General features: G+C 39.5%; 1 protein-coding gene across 1 annotated transcript in view; it reads right to left on the reverse strand.

Moving 5' to 3' along the window:
* The window catches only part of cspg4 (chondroitin sulfate proteoglycan 4), a 106,561-nt gene extending 91,646 nt beyond the window's left edge, over positions 1–14,915 (reverse strand). Inside the window, exon 1 of the mRNA XM_022671560.2 lies at positions 14,758–14,915. Coding sequence (XP_022527281.2) covers positions 14,758–14,827 — 70 coding nt within the window. The 5' untranslated portion in view covers positions 14,828–14,915. The remainder of the gene's footprint in view (positions 1–14,757) is intronic.
* Positions 14,916–19,533: the final 4,618 nt, after the last annotated feature.

Consider the following 19,533-nt stretch of genomic DNA (forward strand, 5'->3'; position numbering starts at 1 on the left):
ATCTATGCTAACATAGCAATCCAACAGAGCAGAGCTAACCAGCTTTCACACACAACACACAAAAAGATAGGAGTGCTGTGCAGAGCTATCTCTCTAACTAGCTTACTCATATCCACTAAATTAAAGAAAAAAAGGTGCTGTGTCTTTGGTTGAAGGAGATAAATTTTACACACCAACCTGAATGCTCTTATCATTCTGTGAAGGGAAACTCAATTCTGAAGCTCAGGTGAAACAGACAGAATTTTCCATTTTCTATTTGTTTTGATGTAAAAATTATTATGTACAAAGGAATGCTGTATCTACAGTCATATGAAAAAGTTTGGGCACTCCTATTAATCTTAATCATTTTTAGTTGTAAATATTTGGGTGTGTGCAACAGCCATTTCAGTTTGATATTTCTAATAACTGATGGACACTATAATAATATTTCAGGATTGAAATGAGGTTTATTGTACTAACAGAAAATGTGCAATATGCATTAAGAAAGAAGCCTTTTCTGCAAGCATGCCACAAACAGAGTCGCCTGAGGTGTACTTTTGCTTTTGCTTTTTGTTTGTGGCGTGCTTGCAGAAATGGCTTATTTCGCATCACTCTCCCATACAGCTTCTCCTTGTGTAAAGTGTGCTGTATTGTTGACCGGTGACACCATCTGCAGCAAGATGATGCTGCAGCTCTTTGGAGGTGGTCTGTGGATTGTCTATGACTGTTCTCACCATTCTTCTTCTCTGCCTTTCTGATATTTTTCTTGGCCTGCCACTTCTGCGCTTAACAAGAACTGTCCCTGTGGTCTTCCATTTCCTTACTATGTTCCTCACAGTGGAAACTGACAGGTTAAATATTAAGAACTAAAAATTATTAAGATTAATAGGGGTGCCCAAACTTTTTCATATGACTGTATTTCTGTAAAGCTGCTTTGCTTCCTTCCACAAAACTAGACTGTCCACACAGAATCACATGTTCTCATTATTACCAAACCATAACACACTAGCTCCTGTCCTGTTTATTAACACAAAAGTCTATTGTGAAACATGAATTTAGCCTTGAGAGAGTGTTGTGTCGATAACCCATGAGTGAGAAATCATTAAAATATATAAAAGGGGGGTATGGGTGGAGGACTGTGAGGAGCTAACAGGCACTCTGCAGCCATAATTAAGACGAGCCCAAATAAGAGCAGCCCTTATTGGGTCTAAGCGTTTATTGTCCCAGAGGCGTGAGACAGACATGCAGACAGATTTCAGCAACTCGCTCCCCTCAGCATTACGCTTCAGGCCTGCCATTTCCTCCAGTTTATTTTAAGCCCTCGTGCATTGCAGATGACGACATGCCTCTGGCCTCAAACACAAGAGTCACTGTGAACGCTGGCTCCCACCGCACCCTGCCCAGAGACCACCCCCCTTTCCCCCACCTTCCCCCACGTCCAGAGACCACCCCCCCCCCACCCCTGAACCACCTCTGCTTTTCGCAGCAGGCTGTGAGGCACTGCCTCCTCTTTACTCTTTATAGTTCTATAGCTATATTTATCCAGACTGCTCTCTGCAAATGTATGGGGGCTGCCAGAGGCCTGTCCCTTTCCGCCGCTCGATCGTGCCTCTTGGGAGCAACTGTGTGAAGAGACTACTGCAAACTTCCCAAAACACTTTAGCCCCTGATGCAGATTTAACGTGGGACAAGAGCTAGCGATGACACGCAAGCGGCCATGCTAACAGCTGCGCTCAACTCCCCAGCCGAAAGCGCTATGATTGCCCTCCACTTTCTCTCCTGCTGCCAAACCGGTTCACGCTTTAGTCGCGGGAGAGTGGGGTTAGATTCTCGTTTAGGCTGGTCAAAGAAGCATCTCTAATTGGGATGAAGTATTACTTTTTTTTGTGTGTGAGAAAAGAAATGAAAATGGCTTCATGACCTGAGACAACCTCCTACAGTAGGCCTACAGATGTTAGTATCTACACCAGTAAATGTATTCATTCCCAAAGGGTGGTACAGTTCAAGCAAAAAACTTTAAATGAGCACAAAACTTTTTTGTTGAGTTATACCTCTTAACAAAAAAATACTCATTGTGTTTTTATATCAAGTTTCAAACTGTGCTAATTAATTTATGTGCTCAAACATTTGCTTGGACACAATGAATAAGACACAAAAAACTGTGCAAACTGAGTGCTGTTTCCATCATCATTGTGGATGGAACTCCTCTGATGCCAGATTTCAAATTAATAAAAAGGGATAGAGCCAAATTGTTTAAATTCTTCACTGACTAGATGTTCAGTCTGATAATGTCAAGCGGGCAATAAAATTCACAACAACAAAATATAATCACAGTAACATCATTCGACTACTGCTGAAAAGTTTTTTTTTTTACTTTTCACTATTTTAGCCTTCTATAAGCAAGCCGTCAAATATGCTGCTTGATTTGGGGAGTGTTAGTGTGTCTTTGCTATTGTAACAATGGGAAAAGTATGCCTTGCGCAGCTCAAAGTGAGGCTTCTGCGCAAGGGAATGAAAGTGCGCATGCAGATAATTTACTGGAAGAGCAATGTTATTTAATTAAGTATTTTGTTTCTTGTTGATGTAAAAGTTGGGTTTGTGCACTGCTGTGTGCATAACATGCAGGGGTATACGTGCGTTGAGCACACATGATGTGCCTGCATTGCCAAGATAACAGTGAACGTCTGACTGTTAAATGTTAGATTACAGTGTTAGATTCAGTCAGTTGTGCATCTGTGTTTTCCGATGTCAAGATAGCAATACGCCATAACTTTACTTGAACACACCTCATTGTGTTCACGTCACACCCATCAGCCTTTACAGAATATCTGCGTCATAATTTAAGCGAAAATAAACTGGTGGGGTGTAAAATAGCAACGAGCATTGCAATGTGATTTGCACAGAGTGTAAGATATAGCAATAAGTACGATAAAATAGGGCAAAAAGTATAAGATGCAAATATAAGTACAAACCAGACAATGATGTGAACACTTTCAGTCAGTTTTGACTAGAACCAATCACATTTAATCACATTTAAGTTGGAGGACAAATGATTACGTGAGCAGAACTTATCACAATCAGGAGGAGGCCTTAGAAGAAAGGTGATTATTTGGATCGATTGCAGACAGAGAGAGGCCTCAGAACCAACACTCCTGTGATGAGGACCAATCAGAACAAATAAGACAATGATTTGTGCAAATCACAGCCAGGAGAACATCTCAGAACATAGAAATCTAGGTGATTATTTGGAACAGTTGTAGGGAGAGTTGGGGAAAGGTCTCAACCAATAAGGATTAGGAGTTCAGTGAAGCTAGAACACATCATATCGTACTACACCATTCTGACTTGCTTCTGAACGTCAAATGTATATTTTGCTTGTAGTCAATTATATTGACAGGTTCCTCATGCTTATATACAGTATAAATGGTTATATAAAGAAATATCTACTGAGATACTGTTCCAGAAGTAGGTATTTTATGGGGAACCTTAAGCTCCTTTCAGAGCTTGAAATTAGTGACAGATCCATAACCTGTGCCTCTTCACATTAAGCTGTATAGACTTCATATCCGAATGTACGTAGAGAACCCTCAGACTCTCTCAGATAAAGCAGATCTGCAGCACAGTCTAGATTGTTACCAGGCAACCAGCACAGCGACGTCTCAGGCTGTTCCATGTGATGTTGCTGGCAGGCAGGAGCGCACTACAACAAATCATGGTGAGGATCAGCGTGGTGGGCGATGGCCCAGTTTCTTTATTAGCAGAGGGGGAAGCGCTCCTCTTTTAGGAAAGCCTCATGATGTTCTCTTCCCCTCTCTGCTGTCTCCTGACGGTGAGTCAGTGCTGCTCGTCCTCGGAGGGATTCCACCAGCAGCAGACAGTACAGCTGTGTTACTCACCAACACATGAGCTTCTGCAGGCCTATCATCCTAATCTAATTACAATCACAGCGGAGCGTCGGCCCAGCACAGAGCGAAACTGAATTATCAACAAGCCAAGGCCAGAGAGCTGCGAGTGCTGCACACTTGAATAATCTGATTATACAACAGCAGTGTTTACTCATCTATTTTTGATGATAGAGCTGCCAATCTTCTTTTTCAGAGGAATGCACCACCATGCAACATGCCACTTCTGGGCCTCTGGTCCTTGCACCTCTTATCAGATTGAAATGTGTAGAAGAACTGTAAGAGGTTTTTTTTTTAAATATGGCAAAGAAACTTCGCTTTGCTGTAAGAGGAACTCTACTCTTACACTATAAGAATAAGAGGAACTGTATAAGAGGAACTCTAACCAAATGAAAAACTCTATATTAAACACAGGCTATTTAACCCTCCTGTTATGTTCTGTGTCAATTTGACCCATTTTAAACATCCACACACCCAACCATCCATCCATCAATCCACTGACCCACTCACCCACCCACCCAACCAAACATCCACCCAACCAAACATCAACCCAACCAAACATCAACCCAACCAAACATCCACCCAACCAAACATCAACCCAACCAAACATCAACCCAACCAAACATCAACCAAATCAAACATCAACCCAACTAAACATTCACCCAACCAAACATCAACCCAACCAAACATTTACCCACGAACCCCCCTACCCACCCATGCATCCATCCATCCATTCATCTACATATCCATCTATCCACCAGCCAATCCATCCACAACCCAACCACTTATCCACACATCGATCCACACACCCCCCATCCATGATACACCCATTCATCCATCCATCCATCCATCCATCCATCCATCAATTCATTCATTCATTCATCCATCCACCTACCCAACCATTCATAAACATGAATTAATGCAGACCCGTAAGAAGGCAGATCTATTGAATTAATAACAGAAGAACAGAAAAGCAAATAGAGATGTCAGTATCCACTAGTAACACTGAATATAAAACATTTTAAAGACTTTATTTACTGAGTATTTTCTGTGTTGAAGAGGGTTCATGGCTGATGCCTGCTGTGCAGTGGTTATTATTAGACAGCAGCAGTTGTTGTATACCTTTTAACAACTGAGCCCATTTGCATGGAAGTCACTTTAAGTCTCCTTCTTCCTGCAGCACTACTGAATAAGGATGTCATTCCTGGGTTCCCGGCTGTGCTGCTGTTGAACTCGACTGTACTCGGCTCTAAAATCGGTCCTGACAGCCGTGTTTAGTCTGTGTAGAAATGCAGTCTGGGCGTGTCGGTGTCTATCCTGAATCGATTTTCTTCTGTAATCCTGAGAGTAAATTAACTGACAGCCCATCAGACATTTATTTAAATATGTCTGTTTACACTCTCACAACAGTTATCTCCATGGCATCTGGGTAACTTCCTTTTTCTCTTAAAAAATATTAAATATTACTGTTGCTATTAGAAAGCTAGGTTGCTCAGCAGTTGTATCCACTTTAACCATTTCATGTCCTAAAAAACAATTTAATATTTTTGGATATTTTGTGTAGGGCTATAATAATTATAATAATAAAAAAACTGTTAGTTTTGTCAGATATGCAGATTTCCTCTCCAACCAATCAGCATCTTTCACTTGTTTTTGCACCTGACTTTCTCCTCTCACTGCCTTTAGGATGGTTCCACCAGTTGCCCAGAGGGAAGTCTCCACCCTCCTGCCTTCAAGACTCGACCAGCCCTGAGATGGTGGCGGTCCCTTGGCAAAGATTTCAACTTATTCACATGTTAATATATCTACAATACCAGTCAAAATTTGGACAAACCTTCTTATTCGTTTTTTTCTTTTTGTTCCTACATTGTAAATTAATACTAAAGTCATCCAGACTATAAAGGAACACATAGGAAATCACGCAGTAGCTTAAAAGTGTTAAATGAAACCAAAACCTTCTGTGAAGCTTTAACAGTAGGTGCTCTTATCTGGGGTACTATCAACTTGCAGTTTCTGAGGCCTGTAACTCTGATAAACTCATTCTGTTCAACAGAGGTAACTTTTGGTCTTCCTTTTCTGGGGCGGTCCTGATGAGAGCCAGTTTCATCTTAATGCTTTTGGTGGTCTTTGCGGCTGCACTTGAAGAAACTTTTAAAGTTCTTGAAATGTCTAGGATTGACTGAGCTTCATTTCTTAAAGTAATTTGTCTTTACTTAGTTGAGAAGTTCTTGCTATAATATGGATTAGAACATTACTCAAATAGAGCTATTCACTGTATACCTGTAACTCTACCTCTTCACAACTTTACAACTGATGCTCTCAAACACATTAAGAGACAAAAAATTTATCAAGTTCAACACAGCTGTTAACTGAAAGCCTAAATTTCAGGTGACTCAAAAGAATAAAGCTGACTGAGAAAATCCAGCCAAGATGTGCAAAGCTGTCATCTAAGCAAGAGATGCTACTTTAAAGAATCTAACATATAAAACATATTCTGGCTTGTGTTTAACACTTTTTTTGTTTACTTAATAATTCCATATGTTTTACTTCATAGTTTGTATGACTTCATTATTAATCTACAATGCAGAAAATGTTAAAATAATGAAAAAAAAAAACAGAATTTAAATTTTTCTAGGACTGTATATGTAAAATTTGATTGAGATTAAGATATCTCTTTTGCAATTTATTGTGGTGTACTAGTGAATACTACTAGCCTAACAAAAATCTGTAAATTGGCAGGGAAGGCACAGTCTGAGGTACAGATTGAGGAGATTTAGGTTAAATGCCTCCTTTAATAATGTATAGTGACTAAGATGTGCTCTACCAAATGCTGGGGCAGAAGTTAAAGGGTTCAAATCTGAGTCCATTTACATTTAAGGCACTTTTTAGAAAGTCTCCTTCTTCCTGCAGCACTACTGAATAAGGATGTCGTTCCTGGCTTCCCGGCTATGCTGCTGTTGAACTCGACTGTACTGAGCTCTAAAATCAGTGCTGACAGCCGTGTTTAGTCTGAATATAAACGTCGGGAGTCTGGGAGTGCCACACCCAGTGTCTGTCTCTCTGTCTATACTTCTTTTGACTGTGAAAACCAGCAGTGTTCCTTAAGACATGTGAGAAGAGCCAGAAATAAAGAGCTTCCACTGACACAGCTAGAGAACATGAGCGACTCCACACATCTGCTTCTGTATTGTTTCCAATCCAGCAAAGAATCCTACCTCTCCCTCTCTCTCTCTCTCTCTTTCTCTCCATCTCTGATCTCTGTGCGTCACTCTCTCAGAAGGGAAACTCTCCACATGACTGTTTCCAATGAGAGAGCTATTAAAAATGGATGCCCTGGGATAAAGAGTACTTCACAGTAGTTTTTCACTTTTTAAAGTAAACAGACAGAAGTGGAAAAGACAGAACAGACCCCTTTTTGTTCTTTCAGCTCCTTCATCTTCTCGTTTATGACCGATCGGCTCCTTCGCCGGCCGCACCTATACCCAACACCACATGCGATGGGGAGCTTCAAACTTATTTAACAGTCCCGTGCCTCTGTCCCCCTCAGCAACACGCCTGAAAAACAAAGATCAATAGCGCACGGCCGCAAAGCTTAGCTTAGCTGGAGCTTAGCTTATTAAAGTGAATATTTGACCTCAGGGTCAGAGTAGGGGTTAGAATCACACACGATGACATATGGCCTCACCCACCTCCACAAGAATGTACAACTATGGCTCATTGTGTGTACTGTTGGCTGTGTTTGGGTTTGAGTCAACGTGTGTGAGCCTGTGTGTGTGTCTGCAAGGTCCGGGGGCTTATTTAAAAGCTTGGACATAAATATAATCTGATCTGTTTTGACAGTGAGCTAGTTCAGGGTCCAGTGTGAGAAAGACTGCTCCTGCCATGTCGCATCTATATCCAGAAAGTACCCCTGAGCACAGGGTAAAACTGATTACTCTCTCTCTCTCTTTCTCTCTTTCGCTCTCGCTCTATCTCTACAGGAGCATAATATATTGTCTCTTTACCTCAGATGCACAGTACCAGTCAGAAGTTTGGAAGTTTTTTTTCCCATTCTTTTTACATTTTTAAAGTTTTCAACATTGGAGATTGATACTAAAGCAATCAAAACTATGAAAAAAGCATTTAGGGCCATTTTTAACTGCTCTATAGGTAAGCCTTAAATCAAGCTGCACTGTGCAGCATAATTTAGGGCGTGTCAGTGTGTCCTTGCTATCGTGGCAATGGGAAAAATAAGTCTTCTAAATTCTAAATTTGGCTGATTGCTATTTTAATGGCGCAGCAACCTGGATGTGTTGTTTCCAATGCTTTCCAGGAGCTATATTTTGTCTTGATGTACATTAATATTTGCATAGCTGCCAACAGGCACATGCTATGGGTTTGTAAACTGCTGTGTCCCCATGTGTATGTAATAAGTGGTGGTGTACGCATGTTGGGGATGTGCTTGTGTTCACAATTCACTGCCAAAATAGCAATTAACGTTTGAGTGTTGATGTCTGCCTAGGTTGTGTTTGGTGTGTTTAGACAAATTTACCTTGACACACAAAATTTCGAAACCACCACGCCCATCCGTGTAGATATATACACAAGCATCGTTCCAATTTAAAGACGCAGGTGGAAGGCATGAAAATAGATATACTGGAATACTGGATTGTTGAAGGGGTGTATGATTGCAACATTCATTGTGATGCACCTTGTGCAGAGTGTGCAAGAGGTTGGCCCATGTTGTTTGAAGACTCTTCATAATTTTGAGCATAAAGTGAGCATTTAAATCACTTTAAACTTTGTGACTAGCTCCAACTTAAGCTGAAAAACAAACCCAATAAATAAGAATCAGCAGAGATTAATTTTTTAGCACGAGTAGCATGAGGGAGCATGTGGTGTGCGATTAGCAAAGATAAATGTTTGGCTGCATGTGTGACTGGTTTCGGCCTTCTGTTCAGAGGGATTGTGTACTTCACGTTCAGTTTTCCTGTTTGTGTGTGTGTTTATGTATGTGTGTGTATGTGTGCATTTCTTCCTTAGTTCTTTTTAGGCACCACTGAGATGAAGAGACTAATCTGGTCAATTTCCAAATGCAAATATTTTGTTTATAAATCCAATGTGCAGAGAGCTCTACTAACACTATTTATCCTGCCAGCTCCACACTGAACTCTCTCTCTCTCTCTCTCTCTCTCTCTCTCTCACTCTCTTCTTTCTCCAACCATCACACACTCCTTGTATAGCCTCAGAAACTGGTCTGCTGAGGACCTGCTGTTTGTGTGGAGTGTCTCTACGGTGACACAGAGACGGAAGGGAAGTGAGAGATGAGGGAGTAGCTGGACGCTTCACAGAGAGTTGTTTGCAGCAACATTATGTAGTATTTCTACATTAGAAACAGTTTTAAAATCATGGTGATGCTCCACTGACTATAATAGTGAGAAAAGAAAAGAGCTTCTATCGTTGCTATCCCAGGTTTGGTACTTTGCTAACTAGACTCTGTAACCCATACAAAATCCTGTATAACAGTATTAAACAACTGCATGACTTTCAGTGATGGATTTGTACCAGCTTGTCAGCTTGTCCAGAAATGCATGTGTACAGTGTGTGCTATAGTAATGGCTCAAATTGCTAATTACTCTTCACGAAATCCCAGGAGCAACAAATACAAACTCAAATATTGCTGATTGAAATCTTACAATACTCTGACATGCCAAAAGTAACTGAATATATGTTTTATAGTTAGTTTAAGGTGACACGGATTATCAGAGTTGGAGCGAGGCATGGTAATGAGTACCATATGGATGGGCCATTCTATTTCTGAAGTTGTGCAGGCATTTAACATTCCTTAATCAACAGAGTCTCGTATATCATGTATAAGTCATAGAAGGCATTGCCACCCACAGAGAACAGCACAGTGGGTGGTAATGATGGTGACCTGTGGCATCTGGCTAATTTTGTCCGTGAGGACAGAAATCTGGCACAAATGCAGGAGGCCATAGACACATATCCAGAAGGTCAGTGTAGAGTTCTTTACCATCTATAAGATGTTCATAAAGCCAGTTACTCGGCAGTACTTGATGGAATTCTACTACATACAATCCATCTTTTTACAGACCATTTTTGATCCAACTTTACATCAAGCCTTTCTATTGACTGTGTAATTACATATTAATAATTAATATGATGTTGATATTTTAACTATTGTTAGTATATTCTCTGGTACAGTAATGCAAGAAGATACATACCTGTAACTGTACTATTCCAGTCCTGCTACACCACAGATGTTTACATTACTATTATTTTTATATATATTGTTTTACATGGATTATTAATGTGTAATTACACAGATATTACAGTTAATCTTGTAAATTGGACCCCACTTCCTCATAGCTGTTTATTTCTTTCACGTTTGATGTGAGAAATAAAAAGTATTGAAAAAAAGCTCATGTCTGCACGTCTGCTCTACAGCCTCTGTACGCCTGCAGACGGACAGACGGACACACCCTTGCTGTCTCTGTTTAATCTGGCTACACACACACACACTATGGTTGAGCTGAGTTGAGACTCTCTCAAGTGCTGATGAGAGATTTCTCTCTATTTCACACACACACACACACACACACACACACACACACACACACACACACAGACACACACACTTTGTAGGTGGTGCTCATGTGGCGATACAGTAAAAATATATAATCTGGAGAGAGGAAGTGAGGTCATTGAGATACATACCAGGTGCTTTATGAAGTGTTCTACAGTTCCTCTGGCAGCTCAGGGCTGGTTAATAGACTCACACATAGATACACACACTCACATAATTTTACAAATGATAGATAAGTCGGCACCAATCTATTACATTTCTCAGATTAACAAACACGTTTATAATATCAGACAGCGATAACCTGCATAAATATAGAGTATACAGTTTTTAATTTATTAAGGGATACATTTCATTTCTTTTTTTTTTTTGTAAGATATTCAGAGGTTGTATCTGGCAGCTTGTCCAGAAATGCATGTGTACAGTGTGTCCTTTAGTAATAGCTCAAATCGTTAATTACTCTGAGGACCTGTTTGTTTGAAGTGTTTCTACAGTGACATAGAAAGAGGCTTGCTGATGTGCTTTGGATCATTGTCCTGCTGCAAAACCCAAATATATCTAAGTTTAGTCACAAACTAATGGGCATTGTCCTTTAGAATTTTCTGGTAGAGGAAGAATGATTCCATCATTTACAGCTAACTGTCCAAGTCCTGAATCAGCAAAAACGGTCAAGACCATCACACTAGCAAGGATGGTGTTCTTTTAAAAAAAAAACATGTTTGTTTTAAGCCAAAGGTTAACAGTACATACACCTTTCCACTTGTGTCTCATCAGCCCACAGAATATGATTATATCATAAGTCTTGGGGATCATCAAGATGTTTGTTGGCAAATGTGAGACAGGTCTTTGTGTTGTTTTTGGTCTGTAATATTTTTTTTGCCTTGGAACTCTCCGATGGAGACCATTTTCACCCTGTTGGATTGTTATTTTTACTTTAATAGATCATCATTTAAAAACTGCTTTTTGTATTTGTAGGGGGTCAAGTTTTAGTGTTGTAAATAGTGATCCCCCAGGATTCTCAGTCTTTGCAGAGTAGTGACAAACTGTTTTAATGTTCGAGAGAGTGTCCGACTTTTTTTTCTTTTGGTCTGAATTTACAGAGTCTTTGAGTGTATGATTGGCACAATATACAGTTGCACGAAAAAGTAATTCCAAAGAACCCTTTGGAATGACTTGGATTTCTGCATAAATTGATAATTAAATGTGTTCTGATCTTCATCTACGTCACAACAATAGACAAACACAGTCTGCTTCAACTAATACCAAACAAAAAATATATATATATGTTTGCAAGGTTTTATTGAACACAGCATGTTAAAATTCACAGCGCAGGGTGGAAAAAGTATGTAAACCTTTGGATTTAATAACTGGTTGACCCTCCTTTGGCAGCAATAACCTCAATGAAACGTTTCCTGTAGTTTTAGATCATATGGTCGCTGTCCAATGAAAAACACTTATCTCAAAAACAGCAAATTTACAGGAGAGAGAAAAAACCTTCTAAACTTTCAATGGAAGTCAATGTAAAAACAGTTTATTTTAGGTCATTTTGAAGCGTTTCTATTGGTCCGTTCATTAAGAAATTTTAGCACAATGTAAAGAACAGTTTGTCTGTTCAAATTATGTAGTAAACTAAAAATCGACAAAAATGGAGATTGTGTGATTGTGTGGTTTTAGTTAAAGCAGACTGTGTTTGTCTATTGTTGTGACTTAGACGAAGATAAGAACACATTTAAAGACTAATTTATGCAGAAATCCCAGTAATCCCAAAGGGTTCACATACTTTTTCTTGCAGCTGTATATAAGTTGTCTAGATGTGAGTGTGAGGAATTCACTCGAAGAGGATTGAACCCATTATCATCACTGCCTTCCAGCTAGTCAGTCAGGGTGCCGTGACCTCTCTTTAGGAGTAAGTGTATTATATTTGAACTGCTTTCTCCCTCTATGATATTATATTGGAGAGATGGAGTAAATCAGACTGAACCGGACTGAACGGGTCTCATTAAAATGACAGCGGAGACTCTCTCCCTCTCTCCCACCGCTCTCACTTTCTCTCAGCGCTTTGATCCGCTGCCACTCTAATGATCCAAACGCCTGACTTCAGATCTCAATAAAGGCCACTTTAATACCCATTTAACTTCCCTTTTAATTAACACGCAGCGCTGAGAGTGGCTGTGAAGATGTGAGGGCGAGGCAGAGACAAAAGCGCTGGAGCAGCTGTGGAGGGCTGAGAGCGGCCTGTGCCAGAGCGCAGTGTGTGTACTGATCTGTGCTCCTCAAAGCCTCTCTTCATTCAGCCCTGAGCCGCCCGCCACCACGCAGTTCCCACCCCGAGCCGCCGGATACCAAACCCCCTACACACACGCGCTCCAACTGCTGGACGGAAACACAGCTAATGGAGGGGGAGGTACAGAGAGAGAGAGAACGAGAGGACTTGCAGCTGAACAGCACTGTGGGACCATTATAAACTGGCTACCTTTTTTCTCGTCTTTCCCACTCCCTTTTTTCCTCCTCCCGTCCAAACTCTCTCTCCTGCTTTCTCTCTTTCTCTCTCATTAACTTCCTCCCTCCTTCTTTTCCCCATTCACTCTCTCTTTCTCAAAGCTACCAATCTCAGAAATGATAATCACACTGAATAAAAAAAATGCAGCATTTATTAAACACTATAAAATATTTCTACACATCCTCACTCAATGCAATTGGTTTTATGCTCTTGCTTTTGCTAGTCTCTCTCTTTGTATGTTCCTTGTTTTATCTTTCTTTTTATGTTTATTAACCTTTTTAGTATCTGTTCATCTATTTCTACTCTCTTTCCATCCATCTCTCTCTTTGTATCTTGTTAATTCCCTTATATTCCCTTTCTGTTCCTGTCTATCTCTTTATCTTTCTCCATCCCATTCAGTCTCGCTCACATTTTTTTCTGTATCTCCATCTTCCCTGTCTTTCTCTTTCCCCCCATTTTCTCTCTCTCTTTTTCTTGATCCCACTTTTTCTCTTCTGTTTTTTCTGTCAATGTATCTCTCTTTTTCCTTCCCATTTTTCTCTCCCTTCTCATTCTCTCTCTCTCTATTTGTAAATCTCTTATTTTTTTATCTTTGTTAACTTTCTAAGTACTCTCTCTCTATTTCTTTCTCCTCTCTCACTCTCATATACTCTTTTTCTCTCTGTATGTATCTCTTTATCTTTCTCCATTCCATTCTCTCTCACTCCCATTCTTTTTGTGTATCTCTCTCTCTTTATTCCCCATTCCCTCTTCCATTCTGTATCCCCACTCATTCTCTCTATTTCTCTCCCATCTCTTTTGCTCTCTTTCCTCTCACCTCTTTCTCTTGCTTCATCCCATTCTTATTTCTTCTCTCTTTCTCTCATTCTTTTTCTGCATATTTATCTTTCTTCCCCTATTTTCTCACTATCACTTTCTGTATGCAGACTCATTCTCTCTGTTATTTCTATCAAATCTCTCTCTCTCTCTCTCTCTCTCTCTCTCTCTCTCTCTCTCTCTGCGTCTGGGCAGGATGTAGGGGTCAAGGCTGAATGGGCCTTTCTTCTGGCACCTTGACTCCACCTCCACTTCTAATGTTTGCACACCTACATGTCACACACACACACACACACACACATACAAACCATACCTAGATATTTTCACCATGCACAACTCATTGGCACCGTCCTCTTAAACACAAGATTCTCTAGGGACTCAACTGTGTGCACACCATCTCCATTCTTACACATATACAACCTATATATATATATATTTACACAGCTTTATAATAATCCATAGCACTCCAATACCAATCATTAATAGCAATAACTGAGTAATACACCTTTAATACACAGATTTTCAGTTTAATTTAATTAGCTACACTCTACAGGATGAGTGCATCTCCTTAGTGTAAGTGGCGAGACCTCCAGACATACACAGACTGAACAAATAACTTAAACATAATGCTGCAGGACACATAATAAAATAATAAAAGTCTACAGTAGAATAAGACAACGCACCAACACACACCAGCAAATACACACACACACACACATAAAAATACACACACACACAGAGCGCTGTGTGTAGTCCATTCATTCTTCACATGACTCAGCCGCCTCACAGCCACGTCTGAAAGGTCAGAGCGTGCAGATGCCGACACATTCTGCAGACTCTGCAGCAGACAGAAGTTTGTAAAAAGTTTCCCCTGCAGTTTCAGATGCACTTTCAGTGTCTTCTACTGTACGTTGCTCTGAGTACAGGTCATGTGTGTGTGCAGCATTCAGCTGGAATGAGTAGTTCAGCTCTCTTACCTCCTTGGCTGGCCTGGGGGAGGCAGAGCAGAGGCAGTAGAGCACACAGAAGCAGTCGCAGCGCCCTCATGTTGTCCACACAGTTCCCGCTCTCAGCGTCTCCTGCTCTCCATTCACTGAGCTCTCCTGCGTTTACAGAGCCTGCAGGCTGATCTGGGTCTTCTCATGGAGTGGGCGGATCAGCCAGGCCCCAAAAGTGACACCCTGTACCCCCCCAAAACTGTCCTGAGGATCCACCCACCGCCCCTACTGCACACACCCCTCATACTCACACAGCCCTGCCCTGCAACGCCCAGGAACAGAAGCTGATCAACTTTTTCCTCCTCTCTCTTCTTCTCTTTTCTCTTCTCTCTACTTCACTTCTTCTCTCTTCTTCTCTTTTCTCTCCTCTCTTCTCTGTTCTCTGTCTCTCAAAACGGAATGAAGAGCTCTTCCAGAACTTTATAACAGAAGCAAAGTTACATTCATTAACATACATTAACTTTTATGCTGAACTTTTATGCTGAATTTTATGCTGAATTAGTTGCTGAAAGATATTTATGGCTAGTCATTGTTGACCATTAGCACTATTAGTTCAAAGGGCTTTCAAACTGTCTACAACCAGAGCCTACCTTCAATGTGAATTGAACCTGGCACACTCAATATGTTTTGTTTAGCCTAATTTTACCCCCGATTTTAACCTTGCACAATTTTTTGCACGATCAAAAATAATGCACTGGTTTCACAGGTTCATTGGAAGTAGAAGGGGTCAGCAATTTTAAAGTTAATTAAGTGTAATAGGATGGAGTGCTACAGACGAGTAGCTCTCCAGCCCAGAGGGTTGTTGAACCCAATTGCAAAACAGTTAATCTCAAAGCAGGTAAACCCAAGAAAAAAGGAAAAAAGATATAAATAACTGAATTGGGATACAGCTGGGAAAAAAACCCGCCCTTATAAGGAGATAGGGAGTCCAAGAACGGGCGGAAAAATGAGAACTGGCGGAAACTAAGGTCACGCCGAGCAGGACAGAGAGACAGGGGAGGAATGTATACAAAAACTCACCAGAGAAGCATTTTATTTTATTTTTTTCCATTATCGTTCATTAAAGTTTCATGCTTGCGGCCTAATCTTGCCCGTGGGCCGCCAATTGCCGACCCCTGGTGTAAGTGTTAATCCTAAAAAACTGCAAATTAGATTTTGAGATGATGACTGGTGGATTTTTATGTGAATGATTCTTGTGGAGTGAGATGATTTGCAATACAATTTTCGATTGGAAACACTTTGGTCAATAGCAGCCTAGCTAAAAAGAGTCTTGACATGTGCAAACAGATTCCAGAAATTAAAAGTCCTGGGAAACAACCAACCCAGACAGCATAAGGAACTGGCCTGAGCTCGGCTGATGCATGACACCATCTGAAATAAGAGTTGTCTTCAGCCATGCAGAACACGTCCAAATATGGGTTAAACTCGGCAGCCGAAGTCTTGGCACATTAAACATGGGCTGGTTCCATATTATACTTAGCAGCCGAGGTGTTAGAATGAGTTGCATTGGCCAATTACATTTTTTCCATATATTTTCTTTACAGGGTCCCATAACAGGGCAGACAAAGAAAGAAACTGGGAAGATTTGTAAATAAAATATACTGTATATTTAAGTAAGATTATCAACTTAAATTTCTGTTCATAGTTTTCCCTGAGATTTCTTCTTTTTATGTTTCTCTGAGCATATAAAAAAGCTAATTACTATAAAAACACTGGCAAAAAGGGCAGCCAGGTGTGCAGTTCTGGTGTTCAGGTTTTTGTGCATGTGAAGGATCAGATAGTCTGATAATGTTTCATGCTGATAACTGAGATCTGGTGTTAAGTGTGAGATGTGCACCGATTGTTATATTGGTTATAAACTCCTGTTGCTTGTATCTTTTTTTATACTGTGATTTTTTAAGGATGTAATATTCTCATAAAGTTTAGAAAATTCCTTAAATACACAAATCACCACACACTTATCATACTATAGTATTTTTACATATTTTTTTATATAAGCCCAAATGTGTAGAGAAATCACATTTATCAGCTTTATTAACACAAGCTCTTCTCCAGTAAAGTAAAGCTTTTAGCCTTTGGTGATCTTTGATGATTGATGGGATGGTGGTGAGCAGCTAACACTGTCCAGACTCATTACTCATTGCGCAGCAGGTGGTCTGTGTGCCGGATAACTCCAGGTACTAGGGGTTATGGGTTTGATCCTCTTGCTGTCACTGTCCTATGAGGAATCTGATGTGTTTTCCTCCTTTTATCTCTGCCACCAGAGGAATTATGGTGCTGACACATCCTCACTGGGGAAAGTGAAATGTATGAAGTGTAGAAAAGAACATTCTGTGAGCTGGTTTTTTTTTATTACTTTACAATACAGTGCACATTATGGTCTGTAAAATACACAGAGTTGGAAAAAGTACTGAACAATAGTAATTGAGTAAAAGTACCTTTACTTTGCTAAAATTCTACTCAAGTAAAAGTAAAAGTGCCCATCTAAAACTCTACTGGAGTAAAAGTAAAAGGTACTCAATTTAAAATGTACTTTGAGTTACATAGTTACTTTTATTTATAATCATAAATTAAATCGTTTTTAATGAACTATTATTCCCCATAATAATTTGGACCTTCCTATAAAACATTTTCATGAACAAGTGATCCATTTTTTTTTCTTTACTATATAAAGAAAATATAAACGGTGACTATAAACCGTATTTTTATAGTTTTACAATTCATTATTATATAACTTGCCATTGCTATGCTTTAACTGCTATTTACATGTATTTTACATTCAAGCAGATTGTTTAATGTTGCCAATAAAAACTTAAGGAATTATCATGCAAAACGCATGCGCAGCACATATCGATGTGTATCATAACTCCACAGAACACCGGTTCCCCTGAGCCACGCACACAGACCCCAGCCTACACAGCTAAATTTCACAACGTCTCTCCCGCTAACCACAATAAACACTGCATGGAAAAGTTCAGCTGCGCTGCCATGGAGAACAAAACTTTTTTTTTTTATTCAGAGAATTATTTTTTTCCCCCAGCATTTCATTTGTTACTCAGTAACAGGGAGTTTTCCAATGTAGTGAAGTAAATTACTTGTGTCAAAATGTACTTAAGTAAAAGTAAAATGACCTATTTTAAAAAACTACTTAAAAAATTACGAATTACTAATAAAATCTACTCAATTACAGTAATGTAAGTACATGTAATTCATTACTTTCCACCTCTGAAAATACGGTACACTAAACTTTTAAAACATCCCAATTTTTTCATTTATTTTTACCTTTAGCTCTTCAGGTCCAGACATCCAGTGTACAATTTTTTGCAAGGAATAGCCAGGGCCTTTAAAGAAACAAATAATCTAAGTGATTTTAGTATTGTAAAAAAAAACCATCATATATTGTTTAAAAAAAGAGGGGGTGATTTTTAGCCCCCAATTCAATGCTTAACAGCCTACAGCTGGTATATGTAATGGAAAATAATCTGTGCTTTGTAACTGGGTTTTAAAATAACTAAAAAAAGACAGAAACACAGATAACTCTGTAACTATTAAAAGTCTGATCTTTAGAGAAATTACTGACAAAAAGCCAGAGAGCAGTGAATAGTTTCCTACACATTGAAAAGACTTTTGGAAACTGGAAAAAAAAAACTGGTACAGGAAGAGGTCTGGCTGACTCACATGGAAACACCTATAGATTGGAAGGAGGGTTGAAGGAGTTACTTTACAAATGTATTTCGTTACAGATTAGTGATTACCTTAAACATGTAATTCTATTGTAATCTTAATTATTACTCCATTAAAATAAGACTAATAATAATCTAATTTTCTTTATTTTTAGGTTATTCGTCTTTATAAAGCCACAAATTAAACAAACATTAAAAGAGTAGAAAACCCTCATATATATATAAATAGTAGATGTCAGACTGGATTGGAGCAGAAGCAAAGTGTGAGTTATTTCTGTTCTGATATTCTTTCTTTTATTACAGGACACATAATAACTGTGCTGGCAGACAGGTTGCATTATTGTCACTAACTTCTCAAAGTTCCACAGCTCTGCTGCAGACAGCAGTAACACTCATTCCCTCAGAGATCAGCTACATATTGATTTTTAAATATTACTGTAAGGCACAGCAAAGCAAGTATTTACACAGCACATTTCATATACAATAACAAACTGAGGTTTTACATAAAATCTGTTTTTGCCACTGCAGCATCAGAAAATGTTAAAAAAATAAATAAAAAATACATAATAGAGAGATAATTAAAGAGAAGGGAAAGTCTAGAAAGAAAGTGTGTATTTCTCAAGGGAAATAATGATGAGATGATGAGATGTTTTGTAGTACCTAGAGTCTAGACCAGAGGTCACTAATAGGCGGACCCAGATGTGTCCAATCTGGACCCAAACCCATAAACCACTGAGAAGGATTTAACTCTGACCGTGTTTATTTAAAGCGGCTGAACGTTTATTGTCTTTATGGTTTACGTGCTTTACAGCGCAGTAAACTTACTGACCAATCACGTGTGCTGTAAAATCACCAAACGCTCTCCTCTGCCAATCAGATCTGTTCAGATGCGAGCGCACGGAGCCACACAGGTGAAGCAGGCAGTGAGAAGTGGAAGAATAAAGCGAGAAAAGCTAATACAGATGGTGCGCACCAGAAAAAGAAATTAAAATACTACCTTTAAATAACATACTAGTGTTACTTGGAGGAATTAAAGAGAAACAGCCGAGACAAGAGTGCAAAATATTCCACT

The sequence above is a fragment of the Astyanax mexicanus genome, chromosome 2 (assembly GCF_023375975.1).
Source record: "Astyanax mexicanus isolate ESR-SI-001 chromosome 2, AstMex3_surface, whole genome shotgun sequence".
Taxonomy (NCBI): Eukaryota; Metazoa; Chordata; class Actinopteri; order Characiformes; family Acestrorhamphidae; genus Astyanax; species Astyanax mexicanus.